General features: G+C 58.1%; 3 protein-coding genes across 7 annotated transcripts in view; 1 reads left to right on the plus strand and 2 right to left on the minus strand.

Moving 5' to 3' along the window:
• The first annotated feature begins 4,554 nt into the window (after positions 1 to 4,554).
• LOC132502473 (protein FAM246C) lies at positions 4,555 to 9,013 on the plus strand. Its single transcript, XM_060118350.1, has 3 exons — positions 4,555 to 4,665; positions 5,441 to 5,624; positions 8,289 to 9,013. Exons 1-3 carry the CDS (start codon positions 4,555 to 4,557, stop codon positions 9,011 to 9,013), a joined length of 1,020 nt encoding a protein of 339 aa, XP_059974333.1.
• A 1,206-nt stretch (positions 9,014 to 10,219) lies between these two features.
• Positions 10,220 to 13,180, minus strand: LOC132502474 (carbonic anhydrase 15-like). The gene is given in 9 exon segments (XM_060118352.1): positions 10,220 to 10,432; positions 10,520 to 10,686; positions 10,771 to 10,800; positions 10,803 to 10,836; positions 11,176 to 11,268; positions 11,369 to 11,428; positions 11,430 to 11,527; positions 12,822 to 12,857; positions 13,114 to 13,180. Coding segments are annotated over 9 exon segments (798 nt in total).
• A 1,087-nt stretch (positions 13,181 to 14,267) lies between these two features.
• DGCR2 (DiGeorge syndrome critical region gene 2) overlaps positions 14,268 to 26,701 on the minus strand; it is a 74,613-nt gene continuing 62,179 nt past the window's right edge. For all 5 annotated transcript variants that reach the window (XM_060118538.1, XM_060118537.1, XM_060118536.1 and 2 more), the window contains 4 exons: positions 25,068 to 25,271; positions 19,170 to 19,322; positions 18,225 to 18,461; positions 14,268 to 16,959 (listed from right to left, as the gene is read on the minus strand). In XM_060118538.1, coding sequence (XP_059974521.1) covers positions 16,703 to 16,959; positions 18,225 to 18,461; positions 19,170 to 19,322; positions 25,068 to 25,271 — 851 coding nt within the window. In that variant the 3' untranslated portion in view covers positions 14,268 to 16,702. The remainder of the gene's footprint in view (positions 16,960 to 18,224; positions 18,462 to 19,169; positions 19,323 to 25,067; positions 25,272 to 26,701) is intronic.

Raw genomic sequence — 26,701 nt, forward strand, 5'->3', positions numbered from 1 at the left:
GTAGTTGTGGCTCACAGGCTTAGTTGCTCCACGGCATGTGGAATCTTCCCAGACCAGGGCTCGAACCCGTCCCCTGCATTGGCAGGCAGATTCCCAACCACTGCACCACGAGGGAAGCCCGGTTAGATTGTTTATTTGAGATTTTTCTTCTTTTCAAAAAAATTTATTTAGTTAATTTATTTATTTTTGGCTGCTTTGGTTCTTTGTTGCTGTGCGCGTTTTTCTCTAGTTGCAGTGAGCAGGGGCTACTCTTTGGTGCAGTGCATGGGCTTCTCACTGTGGTGGCTCCTCTTGTTGCAGAGCACAGGCTCTAGGCACGTGGGCTTCACTAGTTGTGGCTTGAGGGCTCTAGAGCGCAGGCTCAGTAGTTGTGGCTCATGGGGTTAGTTGCTCCGCAGCATGTGGGATCTTCCCGGGCCAGGGCTTGAACCTGTGTCCCCTGCATTGGCAGGCAAATTCTTAACCACTGCACCACCAGGGAAGCCCTGTGATTTTTCTTGTTTCTTGAGGTGAGATTGAATTGTTATAAACTTCCCTCTTAGAACTGCTTTTGCTCTGTCCCACAGGTTTGGGGTCATTGTGTTTTCATTGTCATTTGTTTCTATGTATTTTTAAAATTTCTTCTTTGATTTCTTCAGTGATCTCTTGGTTATTTAGTAGCACACTGCTTAGCTTCCATGTATTTGTGTTTTTTACAGTTTTTTTCCTGTAATTGATTTCCAATCTCATAGCATTGTGGTCAGAAAAGATGCTTGATACGATTTCAATTTTCTTAAATTCTCCGAGGCTTGATTTGTGACCCAATATGATCTATCCTGGAGAATGTTCCATGTGCAATTGAGAGGAAAGTGTATTCTGCTACTTTTGGGTGGAATGTTCTATAAATATCAATTAGATCTATCTGGTCTATTGTGTCAATTAAAGCTTGTGTTTCCTTATTTATTTTCTGTTTGGATGATCTGTCCATTGGTGTAAGTGGGGTGTTAAAGCCCCCTGCTGTTACTGTGTTACTGTAGATTTCTCCTTTCATGGCTGTTAGCATTTGCCTTATGTATTGGGGTGCTCCTATGTTGGGTGCATAAACATTTATAATTGTTATATCTTCCTCTTGGATTGATCATTTTATCATTATGTAGTGTCCCTCCTTATCCTTTTTTTTTTTTTTGCGTTACACGGCTTCTCACTGCTGTGGCCTCTCCCATTGCAGAGCACAGGCTCCAGACATGCAGGCTCAGCGGCCATAGCTCACGGGCCTAGCCACTCTGTGGCATGTGGGATCCTCCCGGACCGGGGCATGAACCCGCGTCCCCTGCATCAGCAGGTGGACTCTCAACCACTGCGCCACCAGGGAAGCCCCTCCTTATCTCTTTTAACAGTCTTTATTTTAAAGTCTATTTTATCTGATACGAGTATTGCTACTCCAGCTTTCTTTTGACTTCCATTTGCATGTGATATCTTTTTCCATCCCTTCACTTTCAGTCTGTATGTGTCCCTAGGTCTGAAGTGCATCTCTTGTAGACAGCATATATATGGGTCTTGTTTTTTAATCCATTCAGCCAGTCTGTGTCTTTTGGTTGGGGTATTTAACCCATTTACATTCAAGGTTATTATCAATATGTATGTTCCTATTACCATTTTCTTTCTTGTTTTGGGTTTGTTTTTGTGGGTCTTCTTCTTCTCTTGTGTTTCCTGCTTAGAGAAGTTCCTTTAGCATTTTGTTGTAAAGCTGGTTTGGTGGTGCTGAATTCTCTTAGCTTTTGTTTGTCTGAAAAGCTTTTGACTTCTCCATTGAATCTGAATGAGATCCTTGCTGGGTAGAGTAATCTTGGTTGTAGATTTTTCTCTTTCATCCCTTTAAGTATATCCTGCCACTCCCTTCTGGCCTGCAGAGTTTCCACTGAAAAATCAGCTGATAACCTTATGGGGATTCCTTTTTATGTTATTTTTTGTTTTTCCCTTGCTGCTTTTAGTATTTTTTCTTTGAATTTAATTTTTGTTAGTTTGATTAATGTGTCCTGGTGTGTTTTTCCTAGGATTTATCCTTTATGGGACTCTCTGTGCTTCCTGATTTGGGTGACTATTTCCTTTCCCATGTTAGGGAAATTTTCCACTATAATCTCTTCAAGTATTTTCTCAGACCCTTTCTTTTCTCTTCTTCTTCTGGGAACCTGATAATTCGAATGTTGGTACATTTAGTATCCTCCCAGACGTCTCTGAGATTGTCTTCAATTCTTTTCATTCTTTTTTCTTTATTCTGTTTCTCAGCAGTTATTTCCACCATTTTGTCTTCCAGTTCACTTATTCGTTCTTCTGCCTCTGTTATTCTGTTATTGATTCCGTCTGGCGTATTTTTCATTTCAGTTATTGTGTTGTTCATCTCTGTTTGTTTGTTCTTTAGTACTTCTAGATCTTTGGTAAACGTTTCTTGTATATTCTCATTCTGGGTTTCCATTCTATTTCTGAGATTCTGGATCATCTTTACCATCATTACTCTGAATCCTTTTTCAGGTAGATTGCCTATTTCCTCTTCATTTATTTGATCTTGTAGGTTTTTATCTTGCTCCTTCATCTGTGACATATTTTTTTGCCATCTCATTTTTTTTCTTTTTTTTAATGAGTGGGATTGTGTTCCTGTCTTACTGGTTGTTTGGCCTGAGGCTTCCAATACTGGAGTTTGTAGGCTATTGGGTAGAGCTGGGTCTTGGTGCTGAGATGAGGAACCCCGTGAGACCTCACTCAAATGAATATTCCCTGGGGTCTGAGGTTCTCTGTTAGTCCAGTGGTTTGGACTCAGATCTCCCACTGCAGGAGCATCCCCCCAACCCTGGGCTCGTGAATCAAGATCCTGCAAGTCCCATGGGGTGGCAAAAAAAAAAAAAAAAAAGAAAAATAACAAAGTAAAAAATAAAATTAGACTAGGAAACTAACAGATATGTTAGAAAGAATGTAAAAATTAAAAAACAGATGAATCAACAACTGAAAGGTACATCAGTACCACAATAGTAAAAAAGAGGAGGAAGGAAAGGAAAAAAAAAAGTGGGGGTGGGGGAGAAAAGGCCTTGGATATGCAGAGCGGGGCCTAAGCAAGGGTGAGGTTTGGGCGGTGGGCAGAGCTAATGCTCAGTACTCACAAGGCTGGAAAAGGCCCTGGGGGCTGTGGGGGGTGGGACTTAGGCTCAAGGAACAGAAGGGGCCCAGGGTGCCCCCCACCTAGGTCTCAGAGAGCAGGGGACCTCACCTGGGAGCCCAGCAGGCTTCCTGGACTCAAGTGGGTGGGGCAATCACCCTCCACTCCTCTCCTGCTCCTCCTGCAGGGCCCCTCCCACCTGCCTGTCCTGATCTCCCTGGCCTCCCTCCTATGCCCCCAAGGACCCACGCAGCCTGGAGGGGGCTTGGAGGGCAGGGGACCAGCCTGGGAGCTCAGCAGGCTCCCCATGCCCAAATGGGTGGGGTTAACACCCTCTGCTCCTCTCCTGCTCCTCCCTCAGGGCCCCTCCTGCCTGCCTCTCCTGATCTCTCCAGCCTCAGGGGTGCTGATCTTGCCTGGCCACCACTTACGTCCTACCGGTTCACTTTGGGGTTCCTCCCATCTCCTTGGGGGTCAGAGTCCCCCACCAGCGCCCGGCAGGTGCCCTAGTTGTGGGGAGACGCTATCTCTGCATCTTCCCACACTGCCATCTTGACTCCTCCCTCACAGGAACATTTATTTATTTATTTATTTATGGCTGCATTGGGTCCTTGTTGCTGAACCAGCTTTCTCTAGTTGCAGCGAGTGGGGGCTACTCTTCGTTGTGGTCTGTGTGCTTCTCATTGCAGTGGCTTCTCGTTGTGGAGCATGGGCTCTAGGCATGCGGGCTTCAGTAGTTGTGGCACATGGGCTCAGTAGTTGTGGCTCACAGGCTCTAGAGCTCAGTAGCTGTGGCACCTGGGCTTAGCTGCTCCACCGCATGTGGGATCTTCCCAGACCAGGGATCAAACCCGTGTTCCCTGTGTTGCCAGGCGGATTCTTAACCACTGCACCACCAGGGAAGTCCCCAGACGTAGGTTTAACAGCCTTGCCTGAGAGGGTCAGGGCCAAAGCCAAGGACTGGAGAGGTGAGGCCAGTGGGAGTATGGTGGCTCTGTCTGGGGGGCCAGTGCAGCAGCAAGAAGTGCCAGGGTCTGGGGTGGCCGGGAGGGTGTGAGTGGAAGGGCACAGCCAGCTCTTTCAGTGCTGCTAAGAGATCAAAGATGAGGACAGAGAGGTGACCTTTGGCCACAGGGAGGTGGAGGGGCTCCTGATGGGGCCCAGCCCCGTTCACCAGGAATGATGAGACGAGGTCCATCCCAGGGGCCACGTTGAATGGAGACCCCGGCTCAGCTGGTAAGAGAAGGGGGACCCCGAGGACCCCTGCATGGGCAGTGTGCCCATCCGAGGCGGCCCTCCCCACTCTGCCCCATCTGTGGGTGGAAGGGTGATGCACAGAGTGGTGACTGGCCTCAGCTGCCCAAGGTTGGGGAGCTTGTCCCATTGAGAGCTGAAGCTGGGCCCTCGGGGCACACACAGATGCTGGCATGCCTGATGCCCCACCTGGGGCAGGTTGGGGGGCCAGGGGCCCAGCCCAGACTGGTCAGAGCTACTCCAGGCTGCTGACGCCAGGACCAGGCAAACAAAGCCATTACCAGGTAATGAACTCATTACTGAGGTCAGGCAAGGTCAATACCGGGTAATGAGTTGCCCCCCACAGAGCCACCTGACCCAGAACAGTTCCCAGGGAACGCCTGGGTAGCTAGAGCCACCAGGAGGCCATGGCACAGTTCCAGGCAGGGGGTGTTCAGGGGCAAGGTGTGCCCAAGTCCAGCGCCCACAGGAAGCCCCGTTCTAGCACTAGGATCCAGAGTGAGTCACTTCCCCTCTCTGACCCTGTATTTAAAGGAGAGACCTCAGGACTCAGGCCTCCCCTGGCCACTGCACGCCCTCCCGCCTCTGTCACCTCTGCGCCCTCACCATCTCCTGGCCAGCAGAGACTCGTCCTGGGCTCTGACGGGTGGGGGTGGGGTGGGGAGAGACAGGTGAGGCCACAGGGACCACCAGTGGCCCGTGAGGCAGGATGAAGCTGCCCAGAACGGTGCTGAGTGATGGCTTGAGCCAGACCTGCCAGCTTAGTCCACCGAGGTCCCACAACGTGGCCTGCACTCTGAGGGCCTAAGGGCACCATAGCCTTCCCTTCCCTAGAGCCCAGGGCCCGTGGTCCAGGCCCCTGCCAAGATGGCTTGCTCACCCTCCAAAGGCCCAGCCAGTCTGGCCAGATGGAGAGCACAGCCCCTACCCGAGAGCCCTGGGCCACACCGCCCCTGCCAGGACCAGCTCTAAAACTAACCCCCATCCCACCCGGTGGGTGGCCTGCACAGAGGTCCTGTCCCCCTTGGGCCCTTGCCTGGTGTGCCCCCCCCAACACAGGCCCTCAGATCCCGCCGGCTTCAGGACCACCACCTGCCTCGCCACATCCCTCGCTTTGCCAAGAACCTGGTGGGCCTTCAACTGCAGAAGACAAAGACCTCTGTGCCCTCAGCACCCACACCCCCTCTACCTCGTGCGGTTGGGGACCTGGGGACCTGCATTACCAGATGCTCCCCTGAGGACTGTGAGGCTGCAGTCACACGGCTGCTCCCTACCGACCCCCCAAGGCCACCAGAGCTCCCCCAACATGCAATGCCCTCTTGGCTCCCGACTGCCCTCAGGCTCTGGGAAAGAAAACCTCCCACCTAGGTGGCTACCAGGGTTTAATTGCAACAGATTGCAAGGGTGACCACAGGGAAGTCACAGAGAGTGACCACCCCCTTCTCTGGACAGAGGCTGAGCCCAGGGTGGTCTCTCCTCCCTGTGTTAATGAGCAGCTTACTCGCCCACCTTGCCTGGTGGGAGGGCTGGCCTGAAGGCACAGAGCCCGGCTGGGGACAGCCCGGGGGGGTCGGTGGCTTCCCACAGACACAGCTTGCCTGGTCCCTGGCACACAGAGAGGGACGGGACTGGGGAGGAGCTGGGCCTGTAAGCACCCCCATACAGGGAGCCCCCTGGCAGGCTGGCTTCAGGGCTGTGAGGAGCTTCCGGGAGGACCTGGAAAGCAGGCCTGTGTGCAGCCCCCCACCCAGCAGTTCTGTCCCCTGAAGGGACAACAGCCATTTGGCTCTGACCAGCCATCTCCGGCCAGGGCACTCCAACCTGGCTCCGCACCTCAGGCCTCACCTGCACCCTGGCCTCTCCACTGATGATCATGGGGCCAGGGTCACCACACCTTGCTTCCTGATCCTCACTGAATTTGACCTCTGGGGATCAGAGTCGTGCTGACCACCCCTGCCTGTTCGCCCCAACCAACACATTTGCAATTCCCCTCAGGACCCATGGGGTCCCCAGGGCCTCCCCTCCCAGTCTGTCTCTGCTCCTATCACACCACCTCCTTCGGCCTCTGTCTTCCCCAGGCCCAGGCTGCCTGGGCAGCCCACTCTAGGCCCTCCTGGCTCTCACATCCCTAACTGCTGGTCGGCAAATCTGGAGTCCCTCCCACACCTGCTCCCACCCTCTCGGCCTCCCTGCCGTCCCCTCCTGGGGACCTGAGGGTCTCCTGTGTTTCACAGGTAAGGCTCAGAGAGGGCAGAGCCCTCGGATCACACAGCCTGGCTCCAGCAGGCCTGGAGAGGAATGCAGGGCTCTTGTGTCAGTCGTACTTTAATTAAGGAGGGGAGAGTGGTGGCGGGTACGGTTAACAAGGCTCTAGGGAGCAGCAGAGCCACAGGCTGGAGGTCCTGAGGGGCCAGGTAACTCAGCAGAATGGAGGGTCAGAGGGGTGACAGAGCACCAAATTCTCCCCTCTCCCTGCACCTTCCAGAGCGACAGGCTCCAATGAATGAATGAACCGAGGGGATCCAGGCCTCTTCACAGTGGCCTGGGGCCAAGGTTGCCCAAGAACAGGGTCGACGGCACCCCGAATCTCACACACACACGCAACACATGGGCACAGAGCTGCAGAGAGGGTAGGCCCCGCTGGGCCCTGGGGACACAGGCTCCAGTGGCTGTCTTGCCATCTCCCCTCCCAGCCCAGCCTGGATCCACGCCAGGCCCTCCCTCCCCACAATTTGCTGGGGAGGCCCCAGGGCACCCAGAGTCCTAACTAGCCCCTCGGGTGCCGTGAGCACAACATGTTGGCAGGGGATACTGCCTTCCAGAGAGGCCCACAGCATACTGCCCACGGCCCTGTGATGGGCACAGGCAGCAGTGCATGTGGCAAGGCACCAGGGTGAGAATGAATGGGGTGCCGTGATAAGGTGGGAAGGACAGGAAAGCCAGCAGGGATGGCCGTGAGGGCCTTGAATGCCAGGCAAAGGAGGTGCACAGCTGGACAGGGGTGGGGTGGCCCCACCCGGGACTCTCAGCCCCAGATTCATTCACCCAAGGACTTCATCCAACATCCAGCCCGCTCAGCACCACTGGGCCCATACTCGGGATCCTACTGTGGATGGAGGTGGACAGAGAACAGAGCCATTTAATCATGATTGTGAGGGTGCTGTGGGGGAGGGGCCTGAGTTCCCTGGTAGGGGGTGAGATGGTCAAGGAAGGCTGCCCTGAAGAAGTGGGATGAGTGGGAACAGCCAGGAGAGGGGAGAGCAGGGGGCACATTCCAGGCCAGACAAACAGCCTAGGCAAAGGCTTAGCGGGTGAAGATGGTCACTGGGTTAGAGGAGGAAGAGGACAGGGCCAGTGCACAGACAGCAGCGAGGGATGGCCTGGACCTCCAGCAGCCTCCTGAAGGCAGGGGCCCAGCAGAGAGCAATGGGGATCTTGAGTTCAGGGGCAGAAGTGCATGTTGTGTGTGGGCTGTAGGGGAGCAGTGCAGAGATAGCAGCCTGGACTGTGGTATGGGAGGAGGTGGCCCCAGCCAGTGAGGAGGGCTTCAGGCCGTGACCACACCTGCCTCCCCCTGGCTGTGATGGGGACTGTGGCTTTGAGCAGAGTATGTGAGCTCGGTTCCCCACTCGGGGTTGGGCGCTTCCACGTCCCCATCACCTCTGCCCAGAAGCCTGTTCAAGCCCCTTGTTGGGACCCACTGACAGCGCAGCACCGCGGACAAGTCCTGCACACTCAAGCCTTTGGCGTCGTTCCCCCGGTTCCCCGGGGCCCCATTCGCCTAGGTTTCAGCCCTGCGGGGGTTCCCGCGGGGCCCCAGGCCAGATTCCCCGAGGCCTTGGTCGTTCCCACAGCCGTCCCGGAGGCCCTCTCCACGAAGCGTCTCCCGGGCCCCATTGATCGCTAGGCTACGGGCTGGGGCTCTGGCCCGGCCGGGCTCTGGAGGAGGCGGCGGCGGCGCGGATGGCGGCAGAGCCCCGGCGCCCGTGGGCCCAGGCGCTCAGCGCGTACGGTGCCAGCGAGGCGCTGAGGCGCGCGGTGGGCCGCTGGCCGGACCCCGAGCCGCAGCCCCACAGGCCGAGCCCCAACGAAGCCCGCGCCTCAGGCCGCCTGGCGCGCCTGCGGTGCCAGTTCCGGGCTGAAGCGGCGGCGCGGGCCGACGCGCCCCGGCTGCCACGGCTGGTGGAGCGCGCGGGGGCCGCGGCGGGGGCCGGGGAGCCCGAGAAGGCGCGCAGCCGCGGCTCCGTGTGCTCCGTGTGCGGGGAGCCGCGCGGCGGGGCCACCTACCCGGCGGGCGTCCTGGAGGTGAGCGAGCGGCAGCTGCAGGAGGGCCTGGCGGCCGTTCGCGCCGAGATGGGCGCGGGGCTGGAGGCGCTGCGCGCGGAGCTGCGGGCCGAGCTGGACGCCCTGCGCGCGCTGCTGCCGCCTCCGCCGCTCGCCCTCCGCGAACCTCGCGGCCTCCGCGGCCCGGCCCTGCTGCGGGCGCTGGGCACCGTGAACGCCCTGGCCGCGGGCGCGAGGCCCACCGACAACGCCTCGGACAGCCCGGTCGACGGCGGCGCGAGCCGGGCCCCGGCCAGTAAGAACCTCAAGAAGACCCCGCCCGGGGCCCCGCAGGGCGGCGGGGATTAAGCGCAGGGAGAGGGAGCCCGGGGCGAGGGCCTGGCGCGCCGCCGCGCCGCCGCCGGCCGCGGGGCTTTGCTACCTGGGACCGGCCAGGTGGCTCGTGGAGCAGGGCTTGGAGCGAGAAGGGTCCTCCGACGCCGCCGGCTAGCGCTCTGGTATCGGAACGGGCTGGGGAGTGCGGCCGGCTCCGCACAGCTGGAGCCGGAGTCCGGGCGGGGTAAAGTTCGGGCCAGGAGTATGTCAGCCTCCGGGAGTGAGTGCAACGGGAGAGCCCAAGGTCTCCTCTGTCTGGGGGAGGTGGTTGCAAGAGTATTTTCCTGAAGGGTCTCAGGGAGGAGGTCGGGCCTTCATGCACTGGGGTGGATGGAGAGTGTGACCCACACACCAAGTGACAGACACCGGGGACACGTGGGCTGCTGGGACACTGTCACCTGGACACAGGTTTACTCAGGACAGTGTCACTCGGATGTACGAGCACATTCTACCGTGGGCCCTGCCCTCAGCAGCCTAACTCTAGCCAGCTTCACTACCCTGACAGTCGGGCCCACCCTCTACTGGACAGCGTTGCCTGGACACAGCGCACCTGGTCAGTGCCCCCTGGACTCTCAGCTTTGCTTTGACAGTGACACGAAGGCCACTTACCTTAAGTAGCCTCACCGCAGGCAGTCACCCGACAGCAGTGTCTCTCCAGTGTCAACCTACATCAGACTACACAGCCCATCTTCCCGGAGTGTCGCCTGGGTCGGGTCTCACCTGGTACAGACAGCCCTTCACTCACTGTCCCTGTCACCAGGACACAACACTCTGTGCTGCAGAGCTGGGATCCAGCAGCTTCTCACCTCTTGGCCTCTGGGAAATGGCAGCTGGAGGCATCACTAAACCACACAGTGTCTGGGGTGGTCAGCCAGCTCGTTTGTAAAATAAAATAGTAATCTTAGGCTTTAGCAGGTGGAGTTTCTTCTTCTATCTCATCGGGGGATTCAGGCATAAGATGTAGGATGGGAGTGGGGGTGCCTACTCCCCGAGAGGGATCTGGGGAGGTCTGGGGTTCTGGATGGGGTCTGGGACTGGCTGTGGTGGGGTCGGGAAGGGTGGCACGGGAGGCCTCCGTGGGAGCTGCGGTGCGCCCAGGCTGCCCCCCTCCCCCCAGCCACAGGAGGCCAAGGTCACTCTGTGAGTCGTTTATTGCGGGAAGGTGGTCATGTCTACATCCTAGGGCCCCTGCCAGAGCCACAGGCTGAGCCCCAAGCCCAGGAGAGCCCCGTGCCCTTGGGCCGGGGTGGGGGCTGCCGCGCGGACCGAGGCGCTGGGGGAAGCTACAACCCTGCGTACTCCGAGAGGCTGCTGCGGCCGGAAGTTCTCCATGAGCGGCGCGGGGCGGGAGCCGGGGGTCCCGGCCTGGGCCACGATCCGGAACTGGGCCACCTGAGGGTGTGGGGCGGAGGCGGTCAAGGCGCGGCGCACGGGAGGGCGGGGCGGGGCGGCTGGCGGGGGGAGGGGCGCGGGCTGTACCTGTGCGCGCCCGATGGGGACCGTGTCCTCGAAGACCGTCCAGAGCACCACGGGCTCGCAGCACTGCGTGGTCAGCGACCCCGCGTAGCGGTAGAAGCGCGAGAGGCCAGAGGCGCCCAGCAGCAGCGAGGCCAGCGGGAAGGTGGACGCCAGGTTCACGGAGGTCCCTGGGAGAGAGACGGCGGCGGGTTGGAACCAACCTCCCGGTGTCCGGCCGCCCCGCCCCCGCCGCGGGGAACCGCGCCCCTCACCGCGCGCAGACATGTTCTTCAGGCCCGACAGACGGCCGAAAAGTTGGCGTTGTCAGAGTCCTGATCCTGGGAAGGGGGCTCCAAGTGAGAGGGGCTCGAGCGGGGGTCTTAAAAGGGGGGAACACTGAGAGGGGTATAGGGGAGACTAAGTGGGAAGAGAGGTGAAGGGGGTTTGCTGGGAGGAGGGCCACCCCCACTGACCCTGCAGGTCCACGACTTCTCACTGGCCACACCCCCTCACAGAACCCGTTCATCCTATAAAGCCTCTAGGGGCCCCAATGCCCACCCAAGATTACACAGGCCACCTGTCCCATCTACAGACCCCCATGGACCCCCTTTCTTGAAAGCAGGCTGTCACACAGCAGCCCCCCCTCCCTGCCAGGAGGCACACGGCCCCTCCCTCGCTGTCAAGAGCACGGCCAGCACTGCCAGACCATCAGGGTGACCTCGGGCTACCCCTATGCTCTGGTACCGGGTGTTCATATGGACCACGTGCATCTGGGGAGACACAGACCATGGGAGGTACCCAGCTACTCCCACCAGGCTGCCCTGGCCTCCATGGGGCACTCCCGCCAACCCTCCCCATGACCAGGCCCACCTCCATGGGGCGGTGCTGCTCGTCCAGGCTGTGCTCTGAGCCTGCTCGCCCGGGGCACCAGCCAGTGGAAGTGCAGCTGCAGGGCACGGTAGGATGGTGGTGGCAGCCTGGCGTCCTGCATCTCCAGCAGGCTCTGCAGGCCAGTGTCCATGCGGAGCACTGAGGGGGAGGGAACAAATGTCACCCTCTCTTTCCCCCACTCAGCTGCTCTCGTGCCATTAGGGCACAAGGTGCGAGCAAAGGTACCCCCTCAGGCCAGTCTGCCCCCTGGCTGGGCCTCTTTGGAACTATGACACCCTGGGTGTCCAGGCCCCTCTGCTGGCCGGCCAGGTGGGGCTCCACAGACTGCAGTGGAAACCCCCGACCCTGCACGGGGGGAGAAGGCAGCCTCCCGTGGTGGGGGTCCTGATCCACCTCAGCTATGGGATTGTTGGAGGTTGTGGTGACTCCAGGAGTTCTGACCTCTGGGTACGCCCTGACTTCTGGTCCTCAGGGACAATGGCTGACTGCTACTGGTAGGGGGTTCCCGGCACCTCTATGTGGGGGTTCCAGACCTCCATTGGGGGATGTCTTGACCATTGTGTGTGGAGCTTCCTGTGCCATTTATGGAGATTTTGATTCCTGTGGGGGCATTCCCATCCTTATGTAGAAGCTCTTAATCCATCTGTAGGGGTTCCTGACCCTTGTGGGGGGATCCCTGGTCTCTGTAGGGTGTCTCATCTCCTGTGTGGGGATCCTGATCCTTGTGCAGGGGGTTGCTGTCCCTGTCTGTGGAAGGGGGGGCCTGACCCAGGGTGCTGACCTGTATGACCATACCATCATTCTCCAGGGTCCACGGGCCTGGAGGTGCTGAGTCATAGCCTTGGAAGATGAAGGGTCCAAGGGTGGGGTCCCGCGATGTTTATGGGGGACTGGCCTGGGCCCCCACAGGCTGGGGCCATCTCCTTCCAGTGGGTGGGGCCTGGGGGAACAAGTCTAGGTCTCTAGGGGGGCTGAGACATGGGGGTGCACAAAGGTGGCCCTCCCCCCCCCACACACACCCAGGGAAGAGCCCCCACCTGACAGGTCACAACTGCCACCCCCCAAACCTGGCCTGGCCATAGTGCTTGCAACACCATCACAGGTACAGCCCCTGCAGGCAGCTGCTCCACAGGGAAGGGGCCTGGGAAAGTCTGCTGGCACCTGGCCACATGCCAACTTTGGGGACCTCCACGACCTGCTCACACGTGGGCTGGCCACATGGCACGCTTATGGGTCCCGCCTGATGTGAGCAGCTTGGCACACACAGAAGGACTGGAGAGCACAGCAGCCACAGACCCGGACACACACAGAGGGGGCTCCCAATCGTTGCGACCCAAGACTACAGACAGAAAACCCGCAGAGACCACAGAAGTGCAGTGGACACAGGACACAGACCAATGCCACACAGCCTCACACAACTCTCTGTCCTCACCACTCTTTGGGTCCTGTGAGTCGTAGCACCAGGCACCTGCAGACGGTGGGAGGGGACTGGGCTGACACAGGCCATCTGGGCTCTGAGCGCCATCCCAGCCAGGGTCCAAGGGTGGGAGCACAGGGCTTTGGCCAGTGGATGCCAGGCAGACTCTATTCTCCTGTCGCCCCAATTCCAACCTCTCCTCCCCAAAGGACGCACCCCCCCCCCACTAGGGGCAGGGCATAAAGCGGAGAAGAGGGAGCGTCCGAGGAAGGTAGGGCAGAGCAGAAAGGCAGGGTCCTGTGCTCACCCTCCGAGTCGGCGCGCACCACCAGCGGCACAGCGAGGAAGGCGAGCGCCAAGCCCGGGGACCGCATGGTGCAGCAGTAAGTGGCGGAGGACGCGGGCCGAGGAAGCCAGCGAGGGCGGCGAATTTACCAGCGGGGTGAGTTAGGGGCGTGGCTGAGTCCTGGGGGCTCCAGGCGCGGGGAGGGTCGGAGGGGCGGCGCCTCCAGTGGGGAGACAGTTGGAGCTCGCCAGGCACTCGCTCTGATCCCGGGGCGGGGACGGCTGCCAGCAACAAACGCCGGCGTCGACCCAAGCTGCACGCTTTCACGGACCCCCCCACCCCCCAACTATTCCTGGGTGGGGGGATGCTATTATTATGCCCATTTACAGATGAGGAAATGGAGGCTGGAGACCAGGAGTGACACGGCAAGGCCACCAGAAAGGACGAAGTTCGAGGGAGATGGCACCTTGGATTCTAGTGCCTTGACTTGGGGGGCTGGGGTGGGGAAGACGCCCCAAGACCACAGCCTCTCTCCTACCAGCGCACCCCTGCCGACCAAAGGGTCTGGGAAGCCGCTGCTTCCTCCGCTCCGCCCCGCCCCGGTGGGACCCCGGCTTCCGCAGCAGTTTCGGAGGTCCCGGCGCCCAGCGGACCCCAGGCTGTGGCCCGAGCCCCAGTCGCTCTCTTGGAAAGCGGGGTTCCTATTTCCCCGTCCCGCGAGTGGCCAGGAGGGAAGACGACGACGCATCGGAATGCGCTCGGCGGGCGCGCCTTCCCAAGCGCGAGTGCCGCGCCCCGACTCCCCCGCCAGGCGCTGTCCGCGGTGCTGACCGTACCGCCCGCCGCCCCGCAGGCATTCAGGCCCGAGGGCCGCCTCCCCAAGCTCCCAGGGGCCGCACCAGTGCCTTTCCTAAACCAACCCCTTGCCCGCCCAGCGCGAAGACCCACCCGAAGCTGAGTCCCCTGGGCGCCCTCTTTCCTCACATCAGGAACTGAGAAATTATTGAAAAGACCACGGTCAGAGAACGGAAGGGATAGGTGTCTCAGAACCCCACGCCTGCTTCCAGAGGTGGCCCAACTCCTCCACGCAGCCACCTCTGCACCTGTCCCTCGGCCCCAACAAGGCTGGAACCTCCTACTCCAGCTGGGGCCGCACCGAGGACGGACCACACTACTTCCAGAACACAAATTTATTTGGCATTCGGATGAAACGGTTCTCACAGCATCTTAAGAAAAGAATTAGTGCCAACCCAACCAAAATAAACCCAAACTAAAAACCCTTAGTGAAAGGAAAACATAAACAGGCCTTGAGACAATGGCCTATAGACACCCACCCCCACCAAGCAGGCCAGCAGCTCTCACAGGAGCACAAGACTCTCAGCCAGGGCTGGTCGGGATTCGTCTGACCACGGAGCACAACCAGATCTCATGATGGTTGGCCTAGGCCAACCCCACCTCTCCCCTTGCTCCCCCACCCCCACCCCCAGTGGAGCTCAGCCCCTGGGGCACTAGCTCCTGGGGACACTGCGGGCAGCAGGCAAGGCCTGAAGCAGTGCTGCACGTGGGCTGAGCAACCCCAGAGCCCTGGCCTGTCCAGAAGCAGGCCCCCCTCTGTGGCCCCCACAGCCTGCTTCAGGCCACCCCTTAGTGACTCCCACACACCCAACTGGCCCAGCAGTCCTTCGGTCCCCAAGGAGTCCCCAGTCCCACACATCTAGTGCCAGCCGCCCTGCCCTGTACACACGGGTCTGAGGCCTGGGCCAGAGACATGGGGGCTGGGAGGGACCCTGAGCTGTTGGGGCCAGGCCCCTCTGGGGCTCCATGGGGGAGCCCACTCCAAAGCAGGAGTGCTCAGGACCCTCACCTAGCACCAACAAGGCCTGTGACAGCTGCTCAGTGCCCAGAACACAGTGGAGGCAGGACACGCTTTCTGCTTTGTCTTTAGCAGCCAGTGCAGCCACTCTCCAGTCCTTGGCAGCGGGAGCGCAGGACTGCTCAGCACGCAGCCTGCCTGCGTGGGGCTGCCTGCAGCACTCTGGCTCCTGTGGGCCGAGTCCCAGTCTGTGGGCAACTTGAGAAGCTCATGCTGCCCAGGAAAGAACAAAACGGTCCCCAACGGGAGACTGAGAACATGTCCAGAAATAGACTGTGCCAGCGAGGCCTGTCACCACAGAGCACCCACTTCAAGTCATCCCCCACTCACTGCTGGTCTGGGAGGGCGCGAGGGGCCAGGGAAGGGCTCCCTGCTCTCAGCTGAGGGTCACGCCTTGGGGCCGCCCAGCACGCCATGGCTGGCCCTGGAAAGGGGGGCCCCAGGCCTGAGTCCCCGTGTACCGCCACCACCTGCAAACACTTAGACACATACACACACATACGCACACAGATACACATGCACACAACAAAGAAAAGATCCAGACATTCAACGTAGAAAAGATATGAATGTGCTGAAAATCGCACAAAACCCGCTTAACCTCCAAACCTCAGAAATGCTAAAACCCCGTGTCAGGAAACAAGACCACTGCCCAGAAACAGGCAACAGTGACCCTCAGTCAAAGGCCCCCCAGGGTAGGACACCCAGCACCTCGCTGCTGGGGACAGGAAGGTGGCAGGCGGCCACCGGCACGTGGCTCCAGTGGTGGCGGTGGTGGGCAGGAAGTGGACTTCTGGGAGATGGACAGCCCAGGATGTGAATTTCAGCCATCCCTCCCCCCAAAGACACAACCCTTATGGCACAAACAAGGTGGGGTGGGAGCAGGCCAGGCCCAGGGGCAAATTCAGCAGGAGTGGGGGCTCCAGAGGGTAGCAGCCAGGAGCCAGCCCCGGTGGAGGATCCAGGGCCAGGACACTCATGCATGGCTAAAGGTCCCAGCCCGACCCCAGAGCTGCCCAGGGCGGGCCACGTATTGCGATGCTGGGGAGAAAATGGTTGGGGTGGGACCCAGGCCTCCTGGTGTGGAACTGGGTTTCACGGAGCCCAGCTGGAAAGACAGTACAGAGTCCAGCCTCCTTCCCAGCTGCCCTCCTCAGGGCCTTGGGCACCTCGGGCACCAGGCCAGCCCCCAGCCCCCACAGCTGGATGTTCACAACTGGACCTGGGGGACCACCCCCAGAGCAGCCCTTGTGGCAACCTCCAAGGCCATCTGCCCCGACTGCACTGACAGTCCTCAGACACCCGCCACCTGGGCGCGCCTTCTCGAGCGGCGGCTGGCAAGGCGCGCGCAGCAGCCCGGGCTCCTCTGGAGGGCGAGTGGCAGCAAGCAAGCCCATCAGAGCTGGAGTGTCCAGCCCCACTAGAACGTATGGCGCCTCCTTTGTTCCCTGCTCCTGACACATGTGGTCTCACGAACTCTGTCATCCTTCTGCCGTTTAAAAAGAAAAATACAGTGACCCAAAGCTACGCGTGTGTTTGAAGCCCCCAAGGACCCTCGGGCAGGGGCTGGCGCCCTGGGGGCTGGCGCAGTGTCTGTGTGTGTGCCCGCCGTCACGGGTGCAGCTGTGCAGCTGGGTCCAGGCTCACTCAGGGGCCCCTCAAGTCTCCCAAGGGGACCAGCGTTTTTCTTGATGGCAAACAGGTGCTCCCTGCCCATTTGGGCCGCGGACCCGCCGTCCTCTACACCACGGTATTGAGGGAACTTCGGCTGTGGTGGCCGCCCCCCGGCAGCGCCTCTGTGGCCAGGGCACTGCCACTCTGGGCGGGGTCAGGGGGCACGAGGAGGACACTGCTGCTGTCGGCTGAGTCTTCCAGGTCGGCCAGAGAGGCCCTGGGGGTGGGCGGGGGCTGCTCCAGGCGCCGGGGCGCTGCACCCTCACCACCACCATCCCCTGTGGTCGGTTGGGCGGCCTCTGCTGGCTCAAAGGCGTCATCATCTGCGGAAGGAGATGGGGGTCAGCAGGGGGTGGTCCTGGCTCGGGGTATGCTCTTCCTGCTTGCCTGCTCCCACCAACACCGCCGGGCAGGGGACAGCCTGCCCCACGGGGCTCCACTGTGCTCACCCCACACCTTCGCCATGCAGTGGGCTGCGTTGGGCTGTAGCAGGGGTACAGCCGTGAGCAAAGCATGATGTGTGCGTAGGGGACATGCTTTGACTGAGTCAGCAGATCAAAGGGAGGGGAGGGGGAAACCCTCTCAGACTCTGGGGGTCCAGGCAGGGCTCACATGCATTAGACATGGGCTGGAACACGGGGGCAAGTGCGGGAGATGGGCCAGAGTAGGCAGCCCCGCCAACTGTCTGGGGGTCTGCAGAACACCCTGGTCTGAGGGAGACCTGGTGGCAGCCCCTCCTTATTCCTGCAGATGCTCTCTGAAAGCTCGGGGCTCAGGGACCCAGCACCGCCGTTCCCCTGGCCGACACCCCCGGCCCAGCAGTCCTGCCGTCCTGCCCCGGGGAGCATTTGCTCCCCTGCAGCCTGGTCTACGGAGGAATCTGAGACTCGCTCTCCCAGAAGCATCCCTCGTCCTACCCACCCTGGCCCCCTGGACAGCATATTGTGACAATCAGTGTCCCAAGGACAGAGGTCAAATCCAAGGCTTTCCTGCCTGTGCAGACCACAAAGGACGGGACTAACTGACGGGAACAGACCAAGAACACAGCAGTGCCAGCCTTGCAAAGCCCAGCCTGCTGTGCTACACGTGTTCATGTGTGTGTAACACACAGGGAATCGGGATGGGACACCTGCGTGCACACCAGGGACAGGTCAGGCCATGGGCAGGACACCTGCCGTTCTTTCTGCTTCGCCTGTGAGGAATGATTTTCCACAGTATCAGATGAACAACAGACTCAAGTGACCGCTGGACAGGAGGGCATGCCGAGGGGGTGTCTCCTCAGCTCACCACACGTGCACCATGCCTGACAACCCAGCATTTGGGCACCCCGCTCCCCACAGGGCCCTGCTGAGGGAGCCCCGAGGGCTGCTCACTAACAGGAGCTCCCGGGAGGGAGGCAGGGGCAGGAGGACCACTGCCAGTGGCCATCTGCGACCCTGGGAAGAGTGTGCCCACCCCAGACAGTGGGACCATCTTAAAGGGAAAACCAAAGCAAAAGCAGAAGGCTGGGCAGAAGTTGGGGGGCCACAGGGCCTTGGCCGGCATGCCAGCTGGTTGTGACCCATGGCTCCCTTGCCCTGAGGGTCACCTGCAGGGTCGTAGAACATGCTGTCCGGGTTGATGGAGGCCTCGTAGGGTGGCGGCGGGTCATCGGGTTGGTCGATGTCCGGGTACTTGTACGCGGTGTAGGGAGGGGGAGGGTCATGGAAATGGAAAGTACCGCCTTCCCCATCGTCGGAGAGGTGCAGCGGTGTGAGGCCTGTGCCGAACCCGTCTGGGCCATAATCAAAGCCGGGGATCCTTCGGCCGAGGTTGAAGTGGTGCACTGGGCGGTCGGAGAGAGAAACAAGCACAGAGCCGTCACTCCTGGGCTGGACCTGCCACGTCCAGGCCCAGGGCACCACGCACTCCAACAGTCACATGCCTGTGCCCGGCTGCTACCTGCCATCTACACTGGGAGCCCCACCCACCCACCCACCAGCTCCGGCCCGCGGAACCCAGGCTCTCAGCACATCTGGGCCTGACTGCGACGGCCTCGGCGTGCTGCCCACCCTGCAGCTCCATCTCCAGGAGGGCGCACCGTGATGCGGGGCCTTCAGACCTGACACGTGTGCCTTCGGAGGCCCTGGAGCCCTAACACGGCAGCTGTGGTCCCTCGTCACCATGATCCTCAGCCCCCCTCCCCACAGGGACTGGGAAGCCTCCTGGATTGCTCACTGAGACAAGGGGGAATCTCAGAAACTCTACGCAGGCACAGGCTGCGGCAGAGAACGTGGGCTGAGGAGGGTGGGCCATGCTCCCTAAGCTGCCACCAGCCATGGGTGTCCAAGGTTTTTAGCGGGCAGGCTGCCCCGGCAGGTGCCCACACACCCTGGGGGGCCAGGGCTGGTGCCCCTCCCACCACACTCGTGTGACTCAGCCCGGGAGTGGGAGCAGAAGCGGGCAGGGCACAGCTGCCGGGCAGCCCTGTCTTCCTCCTCCCTGCCCTGGGACCACTGCCGAGCCGCTGTGGGTGGCAGGGCTGGGCACTCACGGTTTGCTCCAATCAGGGACTCAATGCGCTCCCGGCGCCTCTGGCGCAGCCGATGGACCATGAAGAGCAGCAGCGACAGGATGAGGAAGGAGGACACGCAGCTCACAATCAGACGCATCCCGCTGGCCATGGAGTCCAGCAGGCTGCTGCCGTCTGTGCGGACGGGGAGAGCTGCTCTCAGGAGGGGGGCTGGCACCCCAGGCGGTGTACCTCCTGACCCCTCCCAGTACCAGGCCCCGCACACAGCCACTGGGATGCCGCAGCCCGGCCTCAGGCCCTCCTGAAGGCTCTGTCGCTACCCCATTCCCCACCCGCCCCCATCGCTGGGGTTGAGCCCCGGAAGCCACTCGGGGCTGGACGGGGTGCTGAGCAGGACTGCACATCTGGCCGCAGCACCCAGGTCCTCCCTGATGCAGGGGAGCTGAGGTCAGCAGGGCTGTGCCAGTGGCCTGAGTTCAGAGCTTGGCTTCAGTCCTACGGGGGGCCCAGAGCTCTCTGCCCCTCCCCTGCACCCAGCAGTGCTCATATGTGGAGGCTGGGGTCATCTGGACCCCACAGGTGATCAGCAGAGGATGCAGGTGCAGCTTCCCCAGGACCCCAGAGTCCCTGTTTACAGCCCCTGTCTACCCTCAGCCCTGTGAGTGTCTGTTCTGATTCTTTTTTTTTTACCTTTTTATTTTATATTGGAGTACAGTTGATTAACAATGTTGTGTTAGTTTCAGGTGTACAGCACAGTGGTTCAGAGTTAAACATACACGCATTGGTTGTTCTGATTCCTGACCTCCCCACGCCCACCCTCCTGCCCGCCCTCTCTGTGGGTGGGGAGCCTGGGGGCCACCGCCAGGGACTCGACTGCGCACTCACGGTCTCACAGGATGGAGAGGGGGCACCCAGGGAGGAAGTGTTCACAGGGGAACCCCCCCGCCAACTCACGCTCCTCTCCCCATCGGGTCATAGCGCCCGCGCCCGAGTAAGGCTGGGCAGGGCCTGCTCTGGGCCAGCTCCATGGTGGAGGCCCAGGGTCCCGCAGCAGCTTCCTCAGGGGGTCAGAGTCGGGCCTGCACCCGGATGTTTTGGGGCAAAAGTGGTGGGGGTCTAGGGCCTGGGCAGCAGCTCCATGGTGAGCACCAAGCCCGCCCCACCAGCCAAGCGTCCCAAAGTCCTCTGTGGAGGCCGCAGCTGCAGGACGCTCTGCTAAGGGCCCCGTGCCTCTGACTGCATGTGTCCAGGGGCCTCACCAGGGTGACTCTGCACCCCCGGGGACACTGGCAGCTTCTGGTGATACCTTTGGTGTCCCCAACAGCAGGCGGGGGAGGCACTTCTGGCACCTGGTGGGCAGAGGCCGGGGATGCAACTCAACATCCTGCTGGCCACTAGCTCAGGGTCTGGCCTGCCCTGCCGGGCGCACACCAGGCTTGTTGGGCGCTGCTAAGAGAGGTGCTGGTGCAAGGCAGAGAGGGAGAGAACGGTGGCGGGCATTCCCAGGGCTCTCGCCTGCGTGAGGTTGCCACTTCTGAGTCACAGAATTGGAACCAGGGGGATCTGGGAACACCTGACTCCAGATGCAGCGCGGAGGCCAGGGAGTTTCACGGGGCAGGAGTAACCTGAGCCATGGGAGCCTCTGTGTCCACTCCCACTTCTGCAACAGCCACATGGGCAAGTCCCCAACCACCAGCCCTGAGGAGACACTTCACAGCCAACACAGGTGCCAAATGGATGGCCAGGCTCACACTGGCCCTCCTCCCACGGGGCCAGAAAGCTTCCCCCAAAGCTGCATTTACTGCTGACAACACTGGAGTAAATGTGTGAAAGGAAACATCCTCTCACCAATTAGCTGCTGCTCTGATGCCGGTCTCAAGGGAACATTTCATCCCCGTCCGGGAGGAGGGCTGTCAGCCCAGGGGGCTGCTGTTAATTGGCGGCCAGCTCAGAGACCCCCCGGGGGGTGGGTACCTAAAGCAGTGGGCCTCTGTAATGACTAATTCCTGCTCAGTCCTAAAATAAGCCCAAGGACACAGCCAAGGTCCCTGACCGTCATCCACGGTACTCACCAGGAAGAGGCACCAGCAGTCAGACATGAAGAAAAGAGTACTGTCCCAGGGGGCAGAGGCCAGCCAGGGGCCCCCGGGGGCCCTCAACATGGCAGGTCCCTCCATGGGGTCCAGATAGTGCCAGGCGGGGCTGCCTGCTGTGGTGCAGGCTGCAGGTCCCTGGCCAGCCCTGGGCCCCGACAGAAGACACATAATGCTGCAGCAGACACTGCTGAATGGAAGGGGCCCCGGAGGCCGCTGGCCTGACCCTTGGTCTGATGCCTGAGCCTGCCCAGGCCTCCCCAGGCCACCACGAGGAGCTTGGCACCCCACTGGGCTCGGTGCCAAGGACAGCATCCAGTCTCTGCGGAGGAAGCAGGTGGAGCCGAAGCTCAGCAGGAATCGGAGGCGGGTGCCTGGTCCCTGATGCAGGCTCTGCTACCGGCTGGTGCATGGCCAGCACCTCACTTCTCGGCCCCAAGCCCGGGCACCAGCGCAGGACGAAGGAGAGGCCGTTGCTCAGCGTCGATTTGTTTCCTGAATGAGCCGAATGACCGTTGAACATCTTTTCAGGTGCTTGGCTGACTTCGTGCATCTGCTCTGGTCAAGTGTCATTTTAGGGCCTCTGCCCATTTTTTAAGAGGGTGGTTTATTCTCTTATTATTGCGTTTTAAGAGTTCTTTATATACTCTGAATACAAGACCTTTGTCCGATTTGTGTTTCTCTGTTGGTGGTTTACCTTTTCATTTCTTTAAGGGTCTTTCAACGAGCAGAAGTTTTCAATTTTGATGAAGTCTAATTTATCAATGTTTCTTTTGTGGACCATGCTTTTGATCTAAAAATGTTGCATATCCCAAGGTTACAAAGATTTTTCTCCTGTTTTCTCTCTTTTTTTTTTTTTTTTTTTGCGGTATGCGGGCCTCTCACTGTTGTGGCCTCTCCCTGTTGCGGAGCACAGGCTTCGGACGCGCAGGCTCAACGGCCATGGCTCACGGGCCCAGCCGCTCCGCGGCATGCGGGATCTTCCCAGACCAGGGCACGAACCCGTGTCCCCTGCATCGGCAGGCGGACTCTCAACCACTGCGCCACCAGGGAAGCCCTCCTGTTTTCTTTTAAAAGACTTAATTTTAAAAGAACATATGTTAGGGGGGAGGGATAAATTGGGAGATTGGGATTGACATACACACACTACTCTATATATAAAATAGATAACTAATAAGACGCTACTGTGTAGCACAGGGAACTCCACTCAATACTCTGTAATGGACTATATGGGAAAAGAATCTAAAAAAAGAGTGGATATATGTGTATGTCTAACTGATTCACTTTGCTGTATACCTGAAACTAAAACATTGTAAATCAACTATACCCCAAAATTAAAAATAAAAGAACATATGTTTTCTTCTAGAAATTTTATAATTTAAAGTTTTACATAGGTGTATGACCGTTTTGCAAGAAGTGTAGTGTAAGGTTAATTTTTTTGTTTTGCTTATGGATGTCCAATTGTTCCAGCTCTATTTGGTGAAAGATTATCCTTTCTTCATTGAATTGTCTTTGTACCCCTGTTAAAACAGCAGTTGACCACATAAGTGTAAACTATTTCTGGACTCTCTATTCTGTTCCACTGATCTATGTGTCTATTCTTTTGCTAAAAAGTCACACTGTTTTGATTACTATGACTATATAGTAAGTTTTATATCTGGTGCCATGAATCCTCCAACTTTGTTCTTTTTAAAAACTGGTTTGGCTATTTTAATTCCTTTGCCTTTCCGCATAAATTTTAGAATCAACTTGTTAATGTCTATAAAAAAACTCTGGGGCCTCCCTGGTGGCGCAAGTGGTTGAGAGTCCGCCTGCCGATGCAGGGGATACGGGATCGTGCCCCGGTCTGGGAGGATCCCATATGCCGCGGAGCGGCTGGGCCCGTGAGCCATGGCCGCTGAGCCTGCACGTCCGGAGCCTGTGCTCCGCAACGGGAGAGGCCACAACAGTGAGAGGCCCGCATACCGCAAAAAAAAAAAAAACAAACAACAACAAAAAAAAAAACAAAAAAAAAACAAAAAAAAACTCTGCTGGAATTTTGGGAGGTACCGTACAGAATCTATAGATAATTTGGGGAGAATTAACCTCTTAGTGATATTGAGTCTTCTGATCCATGAATGTGGTATACCTTTCCTTTAATTTATGCCCTTGATTTCTTTTATCAGTGTCTTAACGATTTGTAGCATACAGATGGTGTGCATATTTTGTAAGATTTGTACCTAAGTATTTCATGGTTTTTGGTGCTACTATAAATGGTACTTTTCTTAAAAATTTCAATTTCCAACTTTTTACAGGTAGTATATATAAACATAATGGATTTTTGCATATTGATCTTGTATCTGGAGACCTCGCTAAACGAAACACATTTATTAATTCTAGTAACATTCTTGTAGATCCTCTGGGATTTTCTACGCAGACAATCACATCATCTACAACAAGAAATGATTTCATTTCTTCCCTTCTGGTCTGGATGCCTTTTCTGACATTGCCCTTGACCTCCCATACAACCCCGAACATGGTGGTGAGAACAGATGTCCTAGCCTTGTTGAAGGAGATATTTTCCTGGTGTTTCTTTCCTTGGTGCAGTGTGGGCAGTTCTCAGAAGAGGATGCTTGGCCTGGGAGGCAGTCAGAAGGCTGCAGAAGCAAGGCCACAGTGTGGGGCAGGGTGAGGCCCTGACTGGGCTGTTCTGGCTGCACTGGAAAGAGGCCTGTGGCAGCTCTGATCCTGCCCAGATGCCCTGAAGGCCGTGGTCTGCTGAGAAGTCCTCAGAGCTGGGTGGGCTCCACGGGCCATGCATGCCCACAGATAAGTCACCCTTGTATATATTTGGTCATTCTTACAGAGCCTGGACAGAGTAGTCAAGGCAGCAGAAGTCAACTCCTGAGAAATGGAACCAGGAACCCAGGTGAAGAGACTTGTGAAAGCCAGCATTTGACTCCCGTAGAAGGTGAGTAAGCTGGAGGCTGGAGTGATGTGGCTAGGGCGTAGGAGACCTGGCAGGCACCCAACTGGCTTGTCAGAGGTCTGCAGGCACGTGCCCTTCAGTAGCAGGTACCATCTACCCTGTGGGACAGGGAGGCCTGAGCGCACCCCAGCTCCGTGTCCCCTGCTGGCTCCTTGCAAACATGGCCTCTGCATGCACCACAGCCAGCCACACGGGTTTGGGATACACGCCAGAGCACCCGGCCTGCCGAGCCTCAGCCAGCCTGACGCTGTCTGGCTTCCCCTGATGGCCCTGGGGAGCAGGACGGCTCTCGGTGTGTGGCCCTCGCATGTGGCTCCAGCTTCCCTCCATAGGCCCTGCCCAAGCCGTCCGCCGTGGGGCCCACAAGCTCGTGTCGCTCACACTGAAATTCATGCTTCTGTTTTATGTTTCTCTTGAGGTCGTGAATTCACAGGGAGATGCCAGCTGCTCTGGCGTTGAGAACAATCAGCTGCATGAGTTGCTGTGCTAAGGGCTGAAAGGACAGTCCCACCCGCTGCTCTTTTATCAGAAGTGGAAGGAGGAGGGTCACCCAGAGACCACATGGCCCCTGGCGTCCACTGTGAGTCACCACCGAGTGGGGAGGAGTTTTATGTCAAAACTGTGGGTAATATTTAATGTTTTTCTTAAAGATTCTAACAGTAAAGACTGATAATGGCAAGCAACAGAAACTGTCATCACCTTCCACGTCACCACACTCAGAAGCAGGAAGAGCTCCAATGGGGACCACGACGGAAGCCAGTTCTGAGTGTTACCAGGAGAGGAGACAGGCCTGCAGCCCTTGGTCACAGCTGCCATGTGAACACGCAGCCCCACGCAAGGCCGAGCTCGCCATCTCACCTGGGTCCAGGCACATGAACTTGCAGCACTCCTTAGGGTCCTTGCGGTACTGCTGGCAGCCCTGGGGCCGCTCGCAGAGGGCAGCTACGCACATCTCGGGCTCCCCTCTGTGACAGGTGCAGCTCAGGCACGGATCGTCCCCTTTGGGGGTGAAGTAGAACCCTTCATCCACAACGTTGTCCTTGATGTCGACACATGTCTGACCTGCAATAGGAAGAGATATGTGGGTCACCAGCCAGAGGAGCCCTGACTCCCCACCCGGGGAGTCCTCTGCATGACAGCAGAGGAGTTGGCAAGATGGACCTGGAGCACCCCCTTCCAGGGTGGTGGGTCTGCCCATGGTCACAGGGAGGGGCTGAGAGGCCACCCGGCACACTGTTAGGACAACACGCTGCTCAGCATACCTGGCCACGAGCAGACAGCAGGGACAGAGAGCCCGGGGAGAAGTGCTTGCTTTCAAGTGCCTAAGCACATTACATGTGAGATTCTCTCCATTATAAAATGCAGGTGTCACGAGTACCAGCCCTTTTAGCATCAGAATGTATCTCAAATGAGCCTTGGGAGACGGTCCATTGGACCTGAGACACACAGTGAATTCGCGCAAAGCCGACTGGGACCAGAGGAGGAAGAACTGCTGGTGTGAGACAAGAGGGGGTGAAGGCGCAGGCCCTGAAGCGGGTAGGAGACACGCCCAATGCTGGGCATGAGGGCTGAGGCAGGGGCGTGGTTCTCCTCGGGGAAATGAGGAGGAGATGTTCTGGTCTCTCAGTGGGGTAGGGACATCTAGGAAAACTCGCAGAAGACGTCACACCTCGGGTCTGTGCCACACTTGACTGGAGTCAAATCTGTGTAACCCACGTGATCAGGAGTGTGCAGGGCAAGAAACTTACATAAAACTGTTCCTGCTCGAACAGAGGGAGGAAGGATGAAGAAAATGAGCAGAGCCCTTGGAGATGCAGGAAAACCATCTGGAGACACAACGGACAAAAACGTCCACATTTACCGCAAAGCAAAATCCTGCACATCTAGGAAGCTCAACGGACTTCAAGTAGGATAAACACAAAGAACTAACACATCAGACATGGCATAGGGAGAAAGCGGGAAGTCAGAGAGGATGGAAATCTTAAAAAGAGCAAGAAAAAATGACACAATACTTATTGTGAACCCCAGTAAGATTTCCTGCCAAGAGGCCAGAAGGTGGTGAGCTCAAAGGAAAAGCTGTCAGCCAAGAGTTCTCCATCCAGCAAAGCTGTCTTTCAAAAATGAAGACTTTCCCGGGTAAACAAAACCTGAGAGAACTTGTGCTTTCTGACTCCCAGGATAAGAAACACCAAAGGAAGCTCTGCAGCAAAAAGCAGGTGACCCTCAGAGAGTAATCTGAATCCATACAAAAAACCAAAAAGCACTAGAAAAGGCAATTATGTAATTATAAGACAGTATAAATGCGTATTTTTCCTCTTTTATTCTCTCAACTTAATTAAAAGGCAGTTGCATAAAATAATATATCTATAGTGTAGTGTTGGGCCCATAACATATGGAAAGGTAATATACCTGGAATGTATGTGCCAGTGACAGTGAAAGAGGTGTGTGGAAGCAAAGCTGCACTGCGCAAAGGAAACGGCTGCAGATGGTAA

Source organism: Mesoplodon densirostris, chromosome 15 (genome assembly GCF_025265405.1).
Source record: "Mesoplodon densirostris isolate mMesDen1 chromosome 15, mMesDen1 primary haplotype, whole genome shotgun sequence".
Lineage (NCBI taxonomy): Eukaryota > Metazoa > Chordata > Mammalia > Artiodactyla > Ziphiidae > Mesoplodon > Mesoplodon densirostris.

Coding starts and splice junctions, on each gene's coding strand:
- LOC132502473 (XM_060118350.1), top strand. CDS start 4,555: ATGCCTGATGCCCCACCTGGGGCAGGTTGGGGGGCCAGGGGCCCAGCC. Junction 4,666..5,440: donor GCAAACAAAGCCATTACCAG/GTAATGAACTCA, acceptor CCCCCAACACAG/GCCCTCAGATCCCGCCGGCT. Junction 5,625..8,288: donor CAGATGCTCCCCTGAGGACT/GTGAGGCTGCAG, acceptor ATTGATCGCTAG/GCTACGGGCTGGGGCTCTGG.